Here is a 23,691-nt window from a genome sequence, read left to right on the forward strand (position 1 = left end):
AAACAAAGCCTTTGAAGCACTTTAAAAGTCAAGAGCATGGCCATCTGGAGGGTGCCCTTTGCATTGGAGATGTCAGGCTTTGCAGGCAGAGAGCAATTGTGAAAGTAAGTTCTACAGAGGTGAAGAAATATGGGAAAAGCCACAGAGAGTGACCAAGAACTGAAAGTTCACGCATACTGCTATTTAATTAAGAATATCTATGAATAAATACGTTACTGAAAATGCTCTGTAGAAGAAAAAAAATAAAACAAAAAGGTTAATTTAGCTTTGTTATAAAAGCAGTGCGGATGGGATGTCACGATGCTACCTTTTCTTCTGAAGGCGAAGATGACAGAGGGCAATGTAAGGCACACAGAGAGGTATTTAGCCGTGTCACCATAGGAACTGTTTTGCAGAAGTGTGTAGGAGCAAAAGAGCTTGAGTGATGGAAGCATTTAGTGATGGGGAAAAAATCCCAACCAACCAGTAAGAAAAACCCAAACGTAAAAGCAGCTACAACGTACCGTGGCTGGGAAACGGCTGAATCTGTGTGGCACCTGAGTAAATCAAGATTAGAATAGAAGCCTGGTTCAATTCAAAGCAAAGACACTGCAGATGCAGAGTGAAATATACAGTAATCACAGAAAGGAATTTTAAAGCAATCCAGAGAACTATACAATGAGAAAAAATACATATCCTCCACACATGGCAGTTGAAGCAAGCTGTGTTTCCCTGGAAACACCAAAACAAAAGTTATGTGACTTTCAGTCAGCAATATTTCCTGAGACAGAATTAGGACCTGCATTAAAAGTTTGATCTTAGTATTACATACATTTTATGCAAACCAGAGTAATTGCTCTGAAATGAGTAGAATAATTCTGGTGCAAAATCAAGCACTTGTTTTTCAAATATGGAGTTAGTTTTATTCACAGAGATTTGTCTCCATTATTATTTGAAAATGGGCCTACTACAATCCTTAAATTTTGTAGATAATTGTGACACAAATCCAACGTGGGGTTTTCAGCACACATCCACAGCACATTAAATCAAATATTTTTGGTTCTGAGGCACCCTGAATATCATAGATGCAAAATGGCAGGGCAAAATGTTTAAGCTAATACTTATTAATAGAAAGCCCTATGTATGGAATGTAGGTTTTGAAAAACACAGCAGCCAGAGAAGCAGCATAATCATCACACACTTAAAATAAAGCACCAAGACATGCAAACTCATGCACTGAGCATCAGCTTTCCATACATGCCACCTCAAAGCTCTGAGCTTTCAACAGGCGTACTGGGTTGGGATAGAAGAACATTATAAGCTAAGCTATGATTAAGCTGAAGGGAGAAAGAACATGACCACTCCCACTGATCTCATATGTCACCTGTGAGTCTTTTACATTAATGAAATCTTCCTCTGCCTAGGGCATGGTCATCTATATTGTCCATCTTGTAAGAAGCCATCAGGACCTCGATTACTGTGACTTAGGAATACCTTTAACAGTGCACAACAAACACACACAAGATAACAACAAATATGTTTAAACAGGAAGAGAATGACTCCAGCCATTAGGGGAGTAACGTACTGGGACACTCTTGCAAGCAGGCGAACTGGTGAAAAAATAAAATCTGAACAATTCAAAATGGCACTTGTTCATTTTATGAAAAATTTAGCTGCAATCATGAGAAGCTGGAGCCTTTAGGGTCTTAAAAATATGCAGTTACCAGGATTATAAAGAAAAACAGTCAACACAATAGAAATTTTGTTTAGTAAAGTCAAAACTAAAAAAAAATAAACAGAAAGAATTGTTACAGAGGATAAAATGGAAAATGAAAATACCTGGAATATTGGAAAAGGAGTAAATTACAGATTGGCGTATTAGGAATACTAGACAGAGGTATTAAAACAGTTGAATACGGCTAAAACAATGAAGAAATGAGCTGGACATAGCTACAATCCTTTAGATAGTTTATTTACTCACCTAATAGCTGTGAGCAATTAATTTATTCCTTCCAAATTATGTCCTTGTTAATTACAAATGGGACCAATGCCCATTTTACTAGACAGAAATGATCTGAAACATAGCTAATGTCTCTAATGTGTCCCATCAGTTCCTAATTTGCTATAGAGTGACTCTAAACCAAAACTCTAGATTTGAAAAGGAAGTATTATTTGTTATGAACTTTTAAAACAGCTGGTTTGATTTTTTTTTCTGAAAAAGAGACATTTCGTGATATTACCAAAAATTAAGTACAGTTTAAGACATAAAGATTTCCATAGAAAGATTGCTGTGTGTTTTATCTCCTAGGAGGGAGGGAAAACACTTACTACATTAACTGATATTATTAAAAGCAAGGCAGTAGTCTAAATATTTTCAAGGCTGTAAAGCCCCTTAGATGAGGGCATGTGGGAGTCATAACTACTCTTATAAAAACAGATTCAAATGCAGGTGCCTGCGTGGTGAAATGTAATCAGAGTAGCTGCATTCAGCAGAGCGGCACCACCCTCGTGGTCTTCCCCAGAGCCACCCCACTGAGTGCCCAGAACACTGCTTCCTGACCCAGCAGCCTAGAAACAGCTTGTGTGCCTATTATTTACAAATTGGGGGGGGTGCTTATTATGTATAAATTTTGTAATGTTGACGTAAATTCTGAAGAACCAAGTACGTGAATTATACATTCCTTGATTCTGGTAGAGAAGGTGGGTTTTATCATTTAAGTTTATTTTTTAACATTTTCGTGTGCCTAGGAAAGCAATTAATTAGACTGGTACTTTGTTGTGCTAGGTAACAGAGAAAAATGATGATCCTGCCTCAAACAGTATAAAGTCCACATTAAGTTGGAGGGTTTTTTTCTGTGTGAGATATGAAGGTCAAAGTTTTATCTAAAATTCCATTTCTTCCTTTGTACTCTGTCTGAAGCAGATCATGCTTCATGCAGTCACTAATTAGCATTCATAAATATTCTTTATTTCATTAAAGCAATTCAAACTGAACAAAGAATTAAAGGACAGATTTTGGTTGCAGCACTGCATACTTATCCTGCTAATAGCTATAAATCAGAATTTTTGTGTGTGCCTCTAAGACTCAACTTCACTGTGAAAACATCACAGATCTGCCTGAGGAGGAGTACATGAAATTCAAACCACCTTAATTAAGAACATCTTAACCCATAAACAAAAAGGTATTTCTGTTTCTTTGTCTCCTTCATGCCCATCGAAAGATACGATATTCTAGGAAAATTCCAAGATCCAATCTAAAGGTGGGTTATGGTAATAGCATGGTAATAATGACTGCAGAAGTGGTAAATCTAAAAAGCAGCATATCTAGACAGTGGATTATGAGCTAAATTGTAAAAGGGGCAAAACAAAAAGACGCACACACGTGCCCCTCCACATATTGAATGCCCCCCAGCAGAGCAAGCACACGGCATGGCACACTGACTGCTCTGCTGACCAGGATTTCAGATGCCCTTCCTGGTTCTAAAGGCTTGCCCTGGCATACAAACCTCCAAATGCAAAATACAGAGGCCGTTCTTGCTTTGGTTTCAAAATATAGTCAACACAACTTTATAACAGTTTCACTGAGTTTTCTACTGCCTTTTCTCCTGACAGATTCAGCTCTAAAAACTCTAAAGAGCTGTCACTGCTACCTTGACTGTCCAGAATGTGTCCCACCTCGCCAGGTCTTCCTTAGACTGAAGCACTTTTCTATTTGCTATTGCTTTACACTTGTGTTTCCTAGCATTCTAGCATTGTCTTACAACAGCTTTTTTCCTGATACTCGTTTGCCATTAAATCTTACCTATTTAAAAAAAAAAAAATTAAACAAAACCAACTTACAGGGTTTAATATGGCATAATTTTCTCAGATATTCTTAAGGGCTTTTAATTGGAAGAGCTTTCTGCTGCCCGTTCAGATGGATTCAGCTCAAGGTCTTTGTTGACTGGATCTGAGAACAAACTATAAATGGTTTGGACGGTGAAAATGATATTAGGACTGCTGGTTGGCCTTGTATCAACACATAGCATGGCTTATCATGTGATGTTCTATTTAGCCAACAGTTTCATACCAAAACAAAGAAAACATTTTGTTCTTATTGGGTATTTGAAATGGACAAACACATCAACTTTCTCAAATCCCAGTATCGTATTTATTACTATAGCTTATCTCCCCTGTGAAAGAGCCCATTAATAAACAAAGAATATTTAGACAGTCACATCATAACTGAAAAAAACCCACAGAAAATGTCAAATGTTATAACTACACTCTAGTCATCAAGTTATATGAGAAAAATTTAGACCTTTTAAAACATTTTTCTCTGTTCCTTTCTCCCTTCCAGCACTGATGACTTCTTTCAGTTAAAGAGACAGTGAAACTTCTAAGTTACATAGTACATGGAGGTGGTTTGTGGCAGACCAGCTGCTTTACACACATAAGGCATGGAAAAGAAAAAAATTTTCACACTTAAACCTTAAACAACTCATGGCACCTGCTGACCCTACAGAACTGGAGCCTGGGTCCTGAGTTTCATAAGCGAGCCCAAAAGAATAGGGCTTTTCTGCCTCCAGTCCTGGAGCAGAAGATGGCAGAATTGCCCAATATATAAAAAGGATTCAGAACTTTCTTTTCATACAAATCATGTTTGTTCATATCTTGGTGCAGATTTGAAGATAGAGTTGTAATACCTCCACTCAATTTAGTCCTGTGCAGTGTCTACTACATACAGGCTCATACTGATTTACACAGAATAACAAGGGTTCAAAGTCTGTATAGAGAAATATAGCTTAACACAAATTACAAGAAAATCACACACTAAGTGGACCATATATGATTCAAGAGATCTATATTCTCAAAAATAAGAGAGAGGAAATTTTAAAAACTCTAATTAAAAGCTATGTAATAAAAGCATTAGGGGAATTTCCCAGCCAGTAACAGTAGCATCACAAACCAGTGATGTCGAGTAAGTAACAAGGGCAATTCAAGGGCAATTGCTTCCTCCAGTGACAACTGTCCTGAACAAAAATCTAAATTACTGAGAGGTAATATCATCTTTCATCTAAAAAGACTTGTAATGCAGCGCATGTAAAATTGCTTTCCATGTCCTACATGAATAGGAAATAAATAAGGTTTTATTTGGTATGATGGAGGAAAAAATTGTTTCATTTGACACTGGTAGGCAAACTCTTCAAAAGAGTATTTTTGCAAATGCCTGAAGGACACAGGTACACTACACACTGTTGCAATGTGAACTCCTAAAATCTATGTCCACTTTTCATTTCTTGGTGTTTTTCCTGATACAAGCATATGTAAATAATGATATATATGGCCTCACTACTGTTTTTCCATCTACTGCCAGAATGTCTATAGAAGGTGCACTGTGTTACAATGTATGTGTTGTGATCAACTAAAGCCCGTGGTATAAACAAAGATTGCACACATAATGCTTTTTTGAATGCAAGCATGGATACATGCCATATTTTAAATCAATTAAGATATAATTTTAAAATATTATATTATTAACAAATTCAAAAGTAAGAAAATTCTGAACTGTTAAATATCAACAGTGGTATAGTGAAAATATGTGCTGGTGATTTTATTCATGTGTTCCTATTTACTTAGCAGAAATCTTTAAATAGAAAATTAAAGCTCTTCAATGAGAAATAAAAAAATAAAATCAAGAAACTGGTACTCTTAAAAGTAAGTACATTGGTGGATTGTCAACTGCATTAAACTGTATAGGTAAAAAGATATTTCTTCACCTCTTTTCAGACTGCATTGCCAAGCAGATAAGAAAGGTTGCCATAGAATTGTTCATTCTTTCTTAAACAAAATGCAAAGTAACAGGAGATCAGGCTTTCTGAATAACAATTTTGTTTTAGTTCTACAGCATGGTGGTCTGTAATTCCAACAAAAGGGTATTTGAAGGAATATATTTTTGTCTGCTTACACCTTAGCTAAAATCCTACCTGCCTCTTTCATAGGAACCTGCACAAATCCTGTTTAATTTGGTGGAGACAGGACATTTCTTCCAACAAAGATCAGCACTTTTAAAAGCGTTTGTGCACCAAGCTCTTGTGCAAGTGCAGTGTGAAGTACAAGACTCTCTGGCTGTCTCAGCTTTTTTGTTCACCTGTGTAAGGACTCATTGGTTTTCTACAGCTTCTTAGCTTTTTCCAAATTCCTACATTTTGCAAAAATATATCTGTAACAAACTTATTAACAGTAAATGGGTCCCAGTAACTAGGGCATTCAGGTAAACTTTTCAAGATGTTTCTGACCCCAGTTTAAAACAAACCTTCCACTCTCGCTCCTCTGGGAGAGGTTATTTAAAATCTAGATCACTTTCATGAACAAGAACAGAGAGTTCTGCAGTAGCAGATTGACAAACACCCTTTACTGATACATTTCTTAAAAGCCAATAAACCTACAAATTAATTTAATTTCTCAGTCTTAATTCTGCTAAGGGGAAAATGGGTTTACTCATGGCCTTTATAATCTCCTGTGAGATATCAGTCCTGTTCAGCAGAATGCGTTATTTCTGTTAATTTTCTTTAACCTGAATGGGAAAGAACCAGGCAGCCTTTAGGTAGATTACTACATACAAATACAAATGCTTGAAGAATTACAAGAAAAGATCTGTTAAGCTTAAACACCCCAAGCATTTTTTTTGTGATTCACACATCATTTCTTTCAAAGAAAGAAGCCTCATGCTTTTTAATTTATGCAGGGATCAAAAACTATCTCTCTTTTTCTAATTCCACAACACATTATCAAACACTGATCATCTGTACAATTTTCACTTTAGCAGACACAGTTCAGAAACACATGCAGATACTCTAAAAACGTTAGTAACTCTTCAGCCTGCTAGAAAATTGAATCTGTTTTTCTTTCGTGTGCAATCCCTCTGCTTCCCCAGTCATGTGCAAAAGCTCTGCTTGAGCAGCAACCACTGCCCACATAATCCACAGGATAAGGCAATTAACAGAGGGAAGCTTAAGGCCATCTCTGATCTGGCAGCTAGCTCTTTCTGTCATAAATTTGAATATTGCATAGCTGGGAAAAGTGCTACAAAAAAAAGTCTCCTTTCTGGAAAGGGTCCTCAGTGGGAAAATACTCTTGCCTCTGCTGAAAGAAGACTCCTGAGTATTCAAGGGCATAAACTTTTGCAGTGGCATTTCCATTAATTTGGATGACCAAGTGGCACAACTATTTCCAAATTCCAGTGCTATCACAGCTATAGCATTGAAGCTTCTCACCAGGCAAGGACCTGGAAACCCTGAAGAACCTCAACTGTGCTTTGTTCAAGGAGAAGCATATTGCACACGTAAGCCTTGCCCAAAGGGTGGGGAGAAGGATTCCCTCTGCTCCAAACTGCTCACGGAACAGAGATAAACTGAAGGGAATTACAAAGGGATTAGAAGGTAGTCCAATGGAGAGGTACGTATCCCAGAATACGTTTTTCAGAAACATCCGGTCTTCACAGCAAGTAATCCAGGATCCTGGTTTAGAGAGCTGGTCATGCAAAGTGGAGAGTATGAAAATGAGTGAAAAGGTCAGAGAAGAAGACAGATGTGCTCTTTGCTTTGCATACAGTCAGTTCATTTAATGAGTTACTACTCATTAATACAGTTAATTTGCAACATAATTCTAAAACACATTTATTCTTCATCACAGCTCTTTCTTTTGTGATAGTGTTAGCTGTCTGTTAATACAGAATTTGACCGATCTGACTCAGTGATGCTCACTTGCAACAAGACTGAGATGGGCTGAATAGAGCAAAAGGATGTCTGTAACACTTTCAAAAAGCAACAGCAGTTCTGCAAGACTCAGGCATGCAGCAGTGGTCCTCACTCAGCTGAGATACAGAAGAAGCCTGAGGTCTGAAATGGAGCTTCTAGCTGAGAAACAAGAGCTCACCCAGATCTACAACATCCCCTCCTCGATGGAATCAGCCTGAAGGCAGACACACTTCTGTAAGATCATTAGCTCTTAACCAGCCCCTCACACTCTGGGAGAAATCCGGATAACTTCCATGCCTAAGGACACTCATGAGGTTGCTTTCCTGGTGATACTGATTTGGCTATTGACCAACTGTTGGGGAAAGCTGCAGCATTGCTCGGCCAACAACCCCTGGCATCAGCATGGCTCGGGCATCACGCCACACTACCGGCCATGACCTGGCTCCTCAGTCACTGGCCTCATGGCACCAGCATGGAGGAGAATGGAGCTCACCCGCAAATTCCAGCAAAATACTACCCAGTGTATTTTAGAGTTCTTTGGGTGCCCACCATGCTCCTGGCCAGCCCTGCCAATGGCTGGAGTTCGGTGTGCCAGAGCAATGAGCTAACACATCCTTCAAGGCTGCACCCAGCAAGACTGCTCCCACAGAGGCGCCTTCTTGGAGTGAAGGCTCAATGCCAAGAGCCTTGCTGATAGGATATTTTGTAGAGAACATTTTTATCTGTACCACAAAAAAGCCAACAGATGAAATTTTTCATTTCATCTCAAACATCTCACCCAGGTGTTGCCTCCCTTAGCAGATTGCATGTTAATTCCGTGTATCAATATACAAGGAAATTGCAAAATAGCGCCTGCATTAAGGTATATTAAGATTCATTATAGCAAATATTTCAATGCAAGCATCTTAAAACAGTATCTTGGATCTGCCCTCTTTTCTTAGATATTCCTTGGTCAAATTCTACTTGACTTCACATGTAACTTATATCCTTACCTAGTAATCACTCTGAGCAGCACTTGACAACTTCACTGTAAGATGTCTTAGTGAAAGGAGACTTGGCTTTAGCCAACAAAAGTCATTTGTAGCTTAAAACAAATCCAGAAATACACATTTGGGTGGGCGATCAATCAGTTCCTTCACTTCATAATTTTGTAGAGCTGGATTTGGCACAGGTGCAAAACAACATGTTAGTCACTTCTGATTATTAACTGGTGATTTTTTGGACATGTCCCATAATTATTGCTACAATCTCTACTTTTACAGTGACTATAGAAAGAAGTCTTAAAATGTCAATCAAATTAACACATTTTAAAATACGAAGCCTATACAACATTTTAAGTCACAACTTGTTGAATGGTAAATCCTTTTTTTAGACAAAAAGGCTTTTATTCTAAAAAAGAAAAGGATTATTTATGACTGCATTTCTCTTAAACTAAAAAAAATCAGCAATACAGTATTGACGACATTAACGGCTCCTATTTAGAAACAAAAGTCTAATTCCCAGAACATGCCATATGGACCGCTTCTGTTAACAAAAGTTTCATACTCAAGGCATTTGTAGGAGCAGTCACTAAATGTATTTTCTGCACTCCATCATCATCATTGAAAGTTTTGGGTTGGAAGGGACTCTAAAGATTATCTAATTCCACGTAGCCTGCCATGGGCAGGGACACCTTTACTAGACCAGGTTGCTCAGAGCCCCGCTGAAGCCAGTCTTGAACACTTTTAGGGATGGAGCACCCACAGTTTCCCTGGGAAACCTGTGCCCCACCACCTTCATAGGAATGAACATCTATTCTAAACCTATTCTCTTTCATTTCAAAGCCCTTGTCCTATCTCTACATGTCCTTGTAAAAAATCCCTCTCTGGCTCTTTCATAACCCCCTTTAGGTAGTGGAAGGCAGTATATAAGGTCTCCCCAGAGCCTTCTCTGCTCCAGGCTGAACACTCCCAGCTCTCTCAGTGTCAAATGAGACTCTATTTTCTTCTTCCTACACAAAATAAATACCTGTTGCCATATTCTGTTAGCCTTCTGATGTTTACATTTCTATATTGGAGTCTTCTCACGCTTGCAACATAAACAAAGTAGTTGATTTCACATTCCTCTCTGATGAGGGACAATTGAATGACTTTTAGCCTGGCCAGCAGGAGTGGAGAGGTGGCAACCATGTTCTCCAATCCCTGGTCATTGTCCAGAATCTATATAAGCGAGGTCATGCAAATAAACTCCCCTTCTTTTTGCTCTGAAAACTTGAGTGTGAGTATCATTTTGTGTCCTCTAGCGACAAATACCTTCTTCCAAAGTAACCCTGTAGAAACTGGGCTGATGATAACTAGTCAGGCAAATCAAGATGTAACATCTTACTTACCCTGAGCAAAGGTAGCAGGTTTCGGTCCCACAGTAGCAGCACAGTATACTTAATTTAGAACTGTAATTTGATTTCAGTTATCATTTAGGGGTCAGGAGGTCCTGACCACAGCCACTGGTACTTCTCTTTGGTTTTATGCTGTAATTTTTATATTCTTTGTTTTTACACACCTGCACACCTGACTACACCAATACTCACAGAATGAATTGGTAACATTCTACTAAAAAAAATGTGTCATTTTTGGACAGTGCAAACACTGGGTTGCTAGGGTGGTTCTTCAAGTACTGCTAGTCCAGTGTGGCACCCTAGTGTGTTCAACACATTCAGTGAGCCCCAGTATAATTATATGACACCATGGGAAAAAAACAGAATTGGAGCAGTAAGTCAGTTATTTTTAAATACTGTTTATGTATTTGTTAGTGTTATTCCCATGTCCTTGGAATTCTCTGTGGAGTTCCCCATCACCCAAAATGGTTCCAAAAGTCTTTCAGGACACTCTGATGCTGCTGAACATAGCTAGGAAACCTCTCAGATGTTTCTGCATTTTTGGCTGACAGAAAATATTCTCTGTTATTTTATGCTCCTATTCCCAGGAACAAATGCCAGAAACTGAATGTTCAAGACACAGAACAGAAGTTATCTAATAACTGAATTTGAAGCCTTCCTGAGCAAAGGGGAAGTAGACTGAATCAGCAGTCCTCTGAGATGAGTGAGAAAATTTGATGCCCTTTTAATGATATGTCCCATACTTCTTTCACATGAAAATTAAACAACACTGCTTGTCTGCACAGCACTCATATCACTGCTGTAGACAATACTTTTATAGCAAATTTTCCTTTAAAATGAAAAACTAAATACAATTCAGTGAAGCTGAAAAATCAAAGTCCTTTCAATATGAAGAATCTCCTTTAACACCTGCCAAGCACTGGTATTTTTCCCCTTGGTTCTCAGCAGAGCTGGAATTAACACAGCCTCATCTGTTCTTTTCTTGGTAGTTCTCCTTTACTGGCAGTAACAGAACTCTTACAGGAGCTCTTCATTACTTTTGCCTGACTTCTACCAGGTGCAATGTCCATGCAGGCAGAATGTACTTTCACAGGGGAGTCATCAGAAGTGCACAGCAAAGGACTCTGAGCCGCAGCAAGCAGAGCCAAAACAATCCCCAGGCTTTGTTAATCCATTCAAACATTCCCTCTGCTGGGTGCTTTTAAAGTAACCAAGCAGAAAATACCAACAGTTTTATCAAAAAATAAAAAATAAGAAATAAAAAATAAAAAATAAAAAATAAAAAATAAAAAGTAGCAATTCTTTTAAGTTAAGCATTTAAAATTTAATTAATTTAGCATTCACTGGAAAGTGTTACACTAATACCAGAAATCAGCCTGTGCTGTGTTGTATGAGATTAGTTTTAATATCATCCCTTTCTAGGCAAGGTTGGTTATCTCCTGATAAGGAGAAGCTACTTGACAATTGAAATAATACAACACTCCTTCTGGGGGGGGGTAGGATCAAAAGGAGAATTTAAGCTGCAAAGACCCTTAGCGTCAGTGGAAGGAGGGAACGTAACTGCATCCCCTGATCCACAGCTTGTGCCCGTCCTGCAGCCCACATCTCACAGTCACTGAACTTCCCTGCTCAAACAGACAACCATGTGCCCAGGTACTGGGAGGTGAGGCCCTACCCCCCCTCACACACAGAACAAAAAAGAAGTCTGCCCTGTGACGGTTCTGGCTTCTTTTTCTCTGCCAAGGTCGGGATTAATACACGGGAATCACAGTTTGTGTTTGGACTTGGATGTTTATTAAATCTTATCTATCTGCAGACTCACGAGCCGTGAGCTCTAACTAGCAAGTTAAAAAATGAAGGTAAAACAGAGTACCTCTAACTCTCTCCTAGGTTATTTCAGCACTAATTACCCAATAATGAGGTGACACCTATTTTATATTTCTGACCCAATAATGACTACCCAAGGCCCACAATGAGGACTCTTTCGCCCGCTTATAGGAAACCACCCACACCCATGAAGAAGAAGGAAGGTAACGAAGAAGGAACTAGACAATGTCCAAAGTCCTCTATCTTGCCCCATACATTACTATATACTAAAATCCCAAATTCAAGTTTTTCATCCTGTGATATCATGCAATACTATTCAAACTACACACCCACAACCCCAGTGCTATCACTCAATTTCAGAAGCCTGTTCCAAGACCTCAAGTCAAATGTGGTGCTTGCTTGAGGATCAGCACCTTTTAGCACAGAAAGCCTGAAATTTTCAGATTCCAGGGTCCCAACAGCACCCCGTTTTACTTTCTTCCTCTAGCCATTGGTCATGACTTCACTTCTGATTTGGGACAGGTGTATCTGCCCTTTAACAGCCATGAATGAGGACTTTGAAGTCATCTCAGTTTGAAAATCTTTGCCCATTAAAATACCTGCTTAAGAAATTGATTTATCAACAGACTGTTTTCCAATTTGGGTCCTCAAACTCTTCCAAACATCACAGGCCAAATATTTTCATGCTCTAAGCTTTTATTTTATTAATTTTCAGAGGCAGTTATCTTTGCAATGTATCAATGTAAGCCATCTTTTTTTTTAAACACTTCAATGTATTATCTGTGCTGTCTCAAGAAGGATCCTTTTCACCTGCATTTTCATCAGAACAGACATTTTCAAAGCTACCAGTTCATCATTTGAGGAGGGAAGTACAAGACTGAAGTACTGAGACATGACATGATCAGATCCTACCTACTCCACTGTTGACAGCAATCCACTAAAGCCACTCCACTGGAATATTCCTACAAAGATGCTATCAGAGCTATCAGATAGATACAGAAAATAATACCTGAAATTGTTTTCATGAAGATCACACAATAGCTTCATAACATCCCCTTCTAAGAAAGGGAAAGAAGGATTAAATCTCTAAAGTGTCAAAGAAAAAGAAAGGTAATGTGAAAATGAAAATGAAGTATGCTATTATTCCTGTTATGGTCGCACAAATGCTGCTCGTTCAGTGAGCCTACAGCAGAATGAGAATCAATACAGAAAAAAAGCTGCTGACCAGTGTGAACAAGAAGATCAACTTCTGTTCTTGGAAAGAAAGGAAGAAAAAGAGTAAACCCTAATATACATAAAACTCACAAGGCAGACTACATTGATCAAAATGTTGAAAATATTTCATTACGTCTCATCTAGGACTAAATTTTAAAATGTTTACATCTTTCTGAGGTGTTGAAGTACCAAATGTTTATTATTTGTTCACAATCTGCAAAGAGGAAAAATTTTATTCTTTTTTAAGAGGAAAATTATGTGTCAGGAATATCTCGCATGCCCGTCCGGTGTCTGTGCAAAAAGAACATTTGATTTTTTTCTCAGATACTCAGTCTAAGTCCTCACTTATAAAAGCCAAAGGTTAGTGACAGGAACAAATAATATAAATTTTAATGGGTTAAATCATTTCACTCCCTTTAATCATTACTATATGAGGGGTTGCAATTAAAAAAATATTATATTTTTTTTAAAGGAAATGTATCTTAGATATTCTAGCTGGAAAGAATGTGAATATATATGGTTATAAAAGGCATATTCAAAAAAATGAAGAATGAATAAAACAAACTACAGAATTTGGGGAAACCTCACAACAGCACATCACAAATCTCTACTTTTTTTTTTCTCTTTGTGATTGCTTAGCACAGGCAGAGGAACATGGGCTCATTCTTGTGTTCCCTCTGAGCAGAACCTTTGTGGTTTATGTCACTTCTACACGTAATATATTGCTTAGTGAGCAAAGTTCTACCTTAGCATGCCCTAAAAACCCTCAAGTGGCAAAGGAATATTCCCAGAGTATCAAATCCAGTTGTCCAACCACTGGATCTGTCTGGCTGGGCTGTACAATTGAACTGCGACTCTGAACTCAACATCGTAAAGAATTGAAAAGGAAAGGCTTATCCTTTCTGAGTGAGTACTCCGGCCTCCTCAACCATTTTATCACTGCAAAACACATGCTGAAACAATGATTAGCACTACTGGCATGGTCCACCTGCCTGACTATAGGTGATCTGCTGTTACTGACACTGTCAGTCTCTTGGAAGGCCCTGGAGTAGAACAGGGTGAATATCACACATCCTTGGCAAGAGTAAAAGGCAGCAAAACGTTACCTAGTCAAACCTATCTCCAATCCTGCTCAGAGACAGCAGAAACACCGTACCTGCCTGGGTGTTTGCAAATCAGCACCTGCTCTGGAGTCCAGACTTTTGCAAATCATTATTATCTCACTCTTTCATACTACTGCTAATTATTCCTAATGCAAAATCAGCTGAGTGTTATTTCATTGTAGTATTCCCCTTGATTAGAGTTTTGTGACCTACAAAATCTACAATGTCTGATTCAGCTGCATTCCCAGAATATAAACAGCTCAAGTACAGGTACAAGTCTCAGGCAAAGTAATTTTCTGTTAACTGCCTATTCCATCTGGGTCCATGGCCCAGCAAAACATCAGCAAAGTTTTTGTTTCATACAGAGTCTCAAAACTTCAGAGCTTTGCTTCTGTGGAAATAAAGAATGAAAAATTCACAACAAGATGCATGCCCAGTGAGCATGAATAAATTAACATCTTTAGAGTCTAACCATGATGTCAACTAAAATTTAAATTCAAAAGACTAGATATTTATGAGATATGATTGGAGGAAACAAGCTAAGTAGTTGAAAACTGGTCCAAAACTACTAAGCTACACTGAAAAGCAAACAAAAAGGGAATCCCCTGGTGCCAATTTGAGGTTTAAAGACAAAATTTAAGGTGGAGGGAGAAAGCGATAAGCTTCCTCTTTTGTGTGGGCTCTTTGGCCATGCAGGACAGTTCTGCAAGTGACCTGGGGTGACTCAGGCTGGCCTTCAGGCACAGAGCACGCTCCAGGAGTAGGGTTAGCAGGAGGTTTGGCAATTGCTGGGCAGAAGTGGCCTTACAACTGAAAGCTGACAACGCAAGTAGAGCCAGCACTTGCATTTGCTGCCTTCGGAGCAATACACCCAGTGTTTATGCTCAGAGGCACACCCAGGTGTTCTCAAGGCTCTGACTTCCCACCCATGCACTTGAGAGAGCTCCTGCACGAAGTCCACTCAATCCACAGGGAGACACTCCATCTGTTCCCCTTCCATCTGAGTCCATTCAGCCTCTGCAAAGAGACACATTGATAAAACCTTAGCCTGACTTCATGCATTGTCAAGCTGGAGGTGCCAGGACAGGAAGGTGTAAGGCAAAGAGTGACTGAATGTGTCTGCTTTAATTCAACCATCCCAAGGAAAAGGGCTTTTCACTGACATCACACCTATTCAGATTAGATGCCATGAAAAGCACAGTCATTTAAGGACTCAGATAAGCAAATGAGGAAAAGCACAAAAAATGTATTGTGAATAACCAACACTTAATTTTAGTCAGCGGAACAAAGAGGTAGGAAAAATGCATTCCTGAAATTCAGACTGAGTCGTGTCTAAGTATTACCACATTGTAATGTAAAAATGAATGAAATGCATTTTGTTCCAGGTGTGACATAATGTAGCTTAGAAACCCATTGAAAAGTTCTGCAGCAAATAGAGAAGTATGGACATTTTGACATGTCTGACCAGCTTCCTTATCAAAACACTATACAAATCGTAAGAGGGAAGAGTTTACCATGGAGTCATATTGTTTTAGTAGCCACCTCACCTGACAAAACAATTTCCAAACAGCTTCTTTGTTTTTCAGCAAATGTAAATGAGAAGTATTTTAACTTTAGATTGCTACACCTTTTCAGTCCTATCACTGAAAACACTTTCAAAATGGCATTTTCATTGGCCTGTCCTAAAGAGAAATACTAACAATTCTGGGCCCATTTCACAATGTTATTAAAGTTCTCCAACACACAACTGTTTGTGAGATAAGAAAGTCATGTCATCTATTGTTTCTTGTAACCCACCGCAATCTCTAGCAGCAGTCAAGCCAGCCAATCCAATTCATCTTGAAAACCATCGAAGTTCATACACATTCTGACAAGCAAACGGGTGGGATATCAGCATTAGCAGAAATAGAAGACACAAATTTGATTCCAAGAGCTCTATGAGCCTGCAAAGCAACGGGAGCTTAGTGTCAAAAGCTGACCGACTGTGAATAAATCAGCTCTAGGAAAGAATTAGAATTCCTAGATCCTAAGTGACAGATGTCCCTTATGCCGGAATGACTTCCAGGCCATTTCATTTTAATATTATTAGGAGAGGAGGAAAAACAGTTACAGAGCAAAAGCAAAACATAAGATTGTGTACAGTGGGTTTCAAATTAATCTGCTAGTGTCAGGACTGCTTGCTTCATTCAGTTAGTCCAGACTAAAAATGCAGAAGGAGGAGATAAAGGACTGACTCTCAGTATAAAAAGGGGGACGGCATACTTCCAGCACTTAAAAAGCATTACTTTTTCACAGTTTCCAATGATCAGCAGACACACTTGGAAAAACACACTGGGAAAGTGGTTGCAAGGGGCAAGCAGGCTTCTTTGCCAGCTGCTTCACTCCATACTCAATGCCCACACCTGGCTGAAAGTTGCCAGAGGATTCACAGTTGCTAACAAACAGCAGACCTTATGTCCACAGGATGCCACAGAAGGTGACAGTATGAACTTCCCCGCGTTCAAAATGTGCTAGAGAAAATTACGGAGGATTCGTCCTGAGGGGTTTATCCAGTGCCACATCCTGGATGCCACTGCAAGAGGACGTCCCGTCCTCCCGTGAGAGCTAAAAGCAAAGAGAGTGTTTCACAGAGAAGAACGCTGCGGGCGTAAACTTTTTCCTATCTGTTTCAGAAAGGATTATCTGCTGGTCACTGTGAGAGTCAGCATTCTGGTCTGGATGGACTTTTCTTCATTGAATCACTGAATATGCTGAGTTGGAAGGGACCCATAAGGATCATCAAAGTCCAACTCCTGCACAGGACAGTCCCCAGAATCCCATCATGTGCCTTGAGAGCATTGTATGAGCGCTTCTTGAACTCTGTCAGGCTGGTGCTGTGGCCACTGCCCTGGGGAGCCTGTTCCTGTGCTCAAACACCCTCTGGGTGAAGAATCTTTCCTTAATAATCTTTCCTTAATATCCAACCTAAACCTCCTCTGACGCAGCTTCAAGCCATGCATAAATCTGAATTGTATGCGGCATGTGGAATTTCTTCCAATATAAAAAATTCAGAGGGTCATTTTTGTCAAACCCAGTGTTTTGTATTTGAAATGTTGTGTTATAATTTGTAAGGTAAACTTTTTACCTTAATAAAAGTATTTTGTGTCTAAAATTACTGAAAAAAATTAACTCACATATATAAATAAAAGCAATTTTTTTGCCAGAACATATTTTATTGAACTGTTAACTGGGAAGTTATGATCTTAATAAAATATTCAAAGCAAATACATTCCATCAGAAAAAAAAAAAAAAAAAAAAAAAAAAAAAAAAAAAAAAAAAAGTCTGGACACCTCCAGCAACGCAGTTTTATGTGCCAGCTTTATTCTCAGACAATTTCTAAAGTGCTCAGAGGCCTGATTCTAAGGCCAGTGAGTATCCATACAAAAACTGATTTATTTCAAATGTGGAAAAGGGCTGTTAGTGTGAGCTGAAGGGCAGCAATACAAGGAAAATACAGCTGCACAGCATATAGCAGGGAACCTGAAACCTGGTTTCAGAAATGCGAGCCCACGAACTGGTGGGCACCAAAATGCTGGCAGGGCTCATCCTGTCCATCCATGCACCGAGGGCAGGGTCTGGATCGAGGTCTCAGGGACAGAGGGTCCTTGCAAGGGCTGCCCCACCTCCTCTCAATCTACCCAGCACTGATGGCTCACAAGGGGCACGTGAGGAGAACATGCCAGAAGAGTGAAAGCAGGAGAGTCATTCCTTGTGTTCCCATTCAGCTAAAAATCGAAGCTGCTCCAGCCACCTCACAGTACTGTCAAGGAGACGAGTATTTATATCATGTGACAGATGGCTTTGTTCATCAGTACAGTCTGAAAATGACTGCACTCAGGATGTACCTGTCGGGAGCTTCCAGCCCCTGTCTGGCCAGGAAATGGTGGGGGGACACCAACCTGCCCTGCATGCACAACACTGCTGGGATATCAGCTCCCTCTCATGCCAGCACCTTCACCTCAGTGAATGGGCTTGGCATGGATTTCAGAACACTCCAGCACACGAGTTCAGACTCAGCCCTCTTAATTTAATTTCTTATCCCATATGTGACTCCACTAACATTCAATGAACTTCTGTGAAGTACAGCTGCGTTAACCACATGTTGTGAAGCCATGAGATATCAATCCCAAATGGTTAATTGTCACAATAAATTTATTTATTATTCTTGCAATAAATAATTGCTCCCACAGAGAGGTATAGAATGAGTTTCCTTAGAGAGGTTAAACAGCTAACATTGTGACCTTGTTATTTTGGGGCAGTATCCAAAATCTGGAAAATCTGACTGGATGCTAGTGAAGCTCTCTGGGTAAATACCCAAAAAAAAAAAAAAAAAAAAAAAAAAAAAAAAAAAAAAAAAAAAAAAAAAAAAATTGAGTGAAATGTGGAAAACAACAGAATGTTTGTATAAGAAGTAGAGCAACAGGGCCCTTCAAGATCTGAGTAGTACCATAGCATAAGAAAAAAACAAAAACAAGCATTTAGCTGCATGGGAAAACAGGCAGCATGGTGCTGGAAATCACATTTAAAGCTAGATGTCCATTCTTCAGGTGGGGAGTTTTTTTTTTTTTTTTTTTTCATTTGGTCCCTAGAACAATGGGATTTTGTAAATGCTCTGAGCTCCAAGGAAGAGCTGGTGACATACCAAATTAACTAAACTTTGCTGAAATATTAATGCACGAGGCTGTGCTTTTGCAAAGGTGCATATACAGCTCTGCAGGAAGTGCTACCTACCACCCAGACCTCACAGGTCTTGTATCAGAAATTTAAGATAGTGTTATTTATTCCAATGATCAAATATGAGTAAATTGAAACACAAATGAGCCTTTAAATAAACTGGACAAACAAACACTAAACACTCTGAAAGCTGGGACAGGCTTTCTTCTTCTTCTTCTTTTTTTTTTTTTTTTTTTTTTGCTTCTAAGTGTTTAGTTAGGGAAAGATCATGATTTGTGACTTACTTTCATTTGAATACAGAGCTGGTGTCAGGACTAAATGAAAACTGTTTTCTTATTCTGTCTTTCTCACTGCCAATCTGAAAAAAAATATATGATTTATGCATTCAAATGAAAATAAGTATCTTTTGAAGAGAGGCTGGAATGTCCTCTATTCATTGCAAAGCCTCTGATTTTGTTGGTTTTTGGGTTTTTTTAATGCAGTAAGACATCTGAACAGCTTCAACGCTGCAACAGAGTTGTCTGGGTCACATGCCTAGAGTTGCCATTTAAGGCAACCAAGCCTGAAAAGTGTCAGTTATTACAGAGTCAGATTTATTAAAAAAAAAAAAAAAAATAGGATAAATACCTCTAAGTGGGATGTGATTCCACCATGAACTGAATAGAGGTGTGTGGCAGAAAAACAGGGAAATGTCTACATCAGTAACTGGCAACTTTTAAGCAGGGTCATGCTTACAGCCACTGATCTACCTGCCTAATACTGAACTTCCAAACAAGTTGGTAAATTGAAAAGAATTCCAAAATGAGCTAAATGAGTGACATGAGCTATGGGAAAATAGTAGTTCCCAAGGCTCAGTCTACTTTTTTTATCCATAAAGGACTTGAGCATGACATAAACTGTATTGCTATGTCCCTCCTCTCAAAATCTATCTAAGCAAGTCAACCACAGCCCATGAATCTGTGCAATTTATTAAAAAAAAAAAAAAAAAGGGAATATCTAGCAAAATGCATCATATGCTGAGCTTATTTTTAACCATTCACATGCAAAAAAAAAAAATTTGAAATGCTTATCAAAGCGGTGAGTCAGAAGAAAATACCTCTTTAGATAAACCGATGTTCTCTAATTAATTCCTGTGCTTGCAGCACAACAGCTCCCCTGCACCTCACCACCACCCTTTTGCCCCACCTTACTCTTCAAGATACAATTTTTCTCCTAACTGCTGGCAGGCAAAGGAATTCCTCTGCTGCCATTCCCTTCCACCTGCTTCTCTGGTGTTAGCACTGCCTAATCTAAAATCCTGCCTCTAGCCAGCCCCTCTCCTTCCACTTCTAAGTGCAAGCCACAAGCATATGAAATCTGTCCAGGTAAGAGAATATTTTGTGTGTTTAACTTAAGCAGGGAAAAAGGCTTTGAAAGCTTCCTTCCCCCACCTAAACCTTCCTCTTCAAAGCGATTTACAGCAGATTCACGAAGAACAGAAGATAGTCAAAGAGATATGACTCTGTCCTGGGAGAGGGGAAGGTTTCTGAGAGGGATAGGTGTGTTCTGCATGAGTTCTCATGAAACCAGACTCTCTCAAACGAGAAACAAGTGTTTCCAAAGGTAGCTCAGAGCCAACATCTCCACTCCTTTCACACCTCATTTCCTTCTTGTCATTAAAGGCTAGGGTGACACTGAGGACAGATTCTGAAAAATAAACTCCTTTTTGGTTTTAAGAAGGTTGAATTACATCAACTAATACAAATGAAAAGCATTAGCTTGCTTCTCCTGGGGGAACATGTTGTTTCCAGATGAAAATGCACCAGATATACGCATTTTGGTGGCAAAGTATAGCGCCAAAGAGGAGCTGGAAATATTGCTACCGTAAGAAGTAACTATATTTTGAATCACCATAGAATCATAAAACCACAGAATGGTTTGGGTTGGAAGGGACCTTAAAGGTCATCCATTTTTACTTAGAGCAGCAGTATTTCCAAGGCACCCACACACAGTCTTTCAAGCCTTTAAGAAAGTTTTAATGTTAGCATTAAGTACAATCACTCTGATGCATAAAACCTGGAACCCTACTTCACACCAAAGAACTTTCCTCTGATTCAAGGCTAGGCATCGAGACAAATTCCATCCAACCACTGGAGAACTCCATACTAAAGACATGTTTTCAGCTTCCTCATTCAGCTGAATGCACTGAACTCAGCACAGGGCTCACTGGTTATGGTAGCTCTCTTCTAAAACATTGAGGAAAGAGGCAGTGCAGGAGGACAAGTGCCTGTTTGAATGACTGGAACACAACAAAACCGGTGTGATACTCGGTACCACTTACAGCTCTGGTTTTCTTCAGTGTGGGGCGAGAGGTAAGAAGAAACCTACGGGAAAGCAGCATTCCAAAAGCAGGAAATAAGATATAGTAAGCTGGCAATGAGAAACCTGCAGTGAGAATCTTTCAGAATAAATACTTCAAGCTAGTCCCTAGTAAATGCCTTAAAAGCTCTTCTTATCATAATACAGCTGGACTAAAATTAAGGGTTAGATACAGGTATTTCATAAAATTCCTCACCATTTTATTCAAGCTGTTTATTCAACCCCACTATGTAGAATTTTCTGAATGGAGATGTCATGATTTGCTACAACTTCACAGGCAAAGCTTATAAATAATCTAGGAAAATATTCATTTGGCTGGGGAATATCACTTAGTCCCTGTTTACAAGGCGTGAGTGGGCTTTCCAGCGTGCACAGGACTTGAGCTGCTTTTCTCTGAGCAAAAAATCCTCTCCCACGACACACATATGAGCACATTCACTTCCAAATTAATATTCTTACCTTATCTTTACTTTCAGAATCAGAATCCTCAAGTTTGGTCCGAATGACAAAGGGTGTAGATAACCTCAGGAGAACTCTTTCAAATGTGGCACTGATTTTAGGAGAGACTATGTCAAAGCAGTCTTGGAATTTCAGGGTTTTATGAGCATCACATCTGAGCTGCTTCCTAAGACCTTCTCCAAGCTGGAGAACCAGCATGCTTGGATCAAACATCAGGTGAAAGGGGAAAGCTCTGCAGAAGGTGCTGATACTAATCCTCAGGTCTAAGGGGGACTGGGAAGTTCCTGGTGGAAGTGCTTTTGTGGTATTTGAATTTTCATGTTCTTTGATAAGGAAAGTCAAACAACTGCAGTTACCTGGGTTTGTCCCCTCTGAACATAAGTTATCATTTGTGACCTGTTCTACCTCTACTTCCAAGCGGTAAATCTTCTTTGCTGCTGCTTTTATCATTCCTGTCATTGCAAATCCCACAATCTGATGTGGATGAAAATAATGAAGCATGAGATTGCCTTCAGGGAGTTCTTTGCATAGGAAAGAAGGAGATTCCAGGGTGGCCTGTCTTCCAAATGAAGTTCTAATATGCTCTAGCAAAGCATCAAAGCCATTGAAGAAGTCTTGAAGGGTCCCACCTACAGCTCGAAGAACTCTTTCGTTCTCTTCGAAGCAGATATTGAAGAATTCCTCCCCAAACTTTTCTTGCATTTCCTCAAACTTCAGACCTGTAGGACAATGAGACACTGATATCAACAACATAGTATTGTCACTGTGTCACATTTTCCCTTTTTCCTCTATTTTCCCAGTATTTTTCCAAAGCAGTGATAGCAGCTTTTTCACTAGATACTTATCCATACGTTTCTGTGGTGGTTGGGAATAACCCTAGAAGCCATTTTTTTAATTCCTCATTCTTTCAGCTTGCTGTCCCAACCAGTTATTAGGGGGCCTGTTTACTGGGACTCAAAGTCAGTTGTATGGCTTTCCATCCACTGTGTAAAGCCCTGAAGTCAGATTATATTTTTAAATAGCTGGCAAAGGGGGATTGTGAGTTTTGCAGGGGTTTTTTAGGCAAAATACATTTTTCATTATAGGCATTTGGCACTGCCATAAGATCCAAACAAATAATTACTTCTTTTTTGTTGCCTGCAAGGAGAGCAAAGCCTTTTGTTTTAAGCTTCTACCTACACTCACCTATCTTTAAAAAGCCCCTGCCCCTTCAAAGCGGTCTACACAGCTAGCAGATAGGACAGCTCTGAGATATCTCACAGTGTCACTTCAAGTTTCTATCACAAAAATTCAAAAAGTTTTGATTTACAGAGGTGGTAAGGCTGGCATTGCTGAAGGGATGAAAAAATACCAGTAACGGAAATTTGTATCAAATCCTGTTCCAGTTTGTTATTTACAGTTTTAAGGACAACTTACAAAAGAATTTTTTTGAGATGGTCACTAAGCATTTTCCTCTGTCTTATTTCAAGGAAGAGACACTCTGTTGTTTCAACTCTACTATGACATAATTCCCATATCATAGTAGAGCTATGGTACCCAGGTACCAAAACCAGGGTAACAGAGCTATAAAATTAATGAAATGTTTGTATTGTTTTAAAAGGTAACAGAATAAAAAGATGTATTAATCAGCTTTATGTGAATTAAAAATATCCAGTTTTCAAAAGAAATTAACGTAGGAGTTAACAACATAGTTTCTTCACTACATTGAAATCATACAGAATGACATGTCAGTCAACTAGTCAAACACCTTAACATTTATCTTGAATTTGAACAGAAATAGAGATCAGTTGCTTCTTTCCAAAGGACACAACAGGCCCTTTATTTTAATGTGTATTCAGCATGCTTTACAACATTGCTAATATCCCAGCAGATCACTGAACTTCTCATTGTTTAGACTGCTTCTAGGCTTTTAATTTGGGAAAAA

General features: G+C 39.1%; 1 protein-coding gene across 1 annotated transcript in view; it reads right to left on the reverse strand.

The window, feature by feature from the left end:
• Positions 1-23,691, reverse strand: part of GUCY1A2 (guanylate cyclase 1 soluble subunit alpha 2) — a 152,399-nt gene that overhangs the window by 102,850 nt on the left and 25,858 nt on the right. The window contains 1 exon segment of the mRNA XM_040054960.1: positions 21,768-22,486. Coding sequence (XP_039910894.1) covers positions 21,768-22,486 — 719 coding nt within the window.

This window comes from Hirundo rustica, chromosome 2 (genome assembly GCF_015227805.2).
Source record: "Hirundo rustica isolate bHirRus1 chromosome 2, bHirRus1.pri.v3, whole genome shotgun sequence".
Classification (NCBI taxonomy): domain Eukaryota; kingdom Metazoa; phylum Chordata; class Aves; order Passeriformes; family Hirundinidae; genus Hirundo; species Hirundo rustica.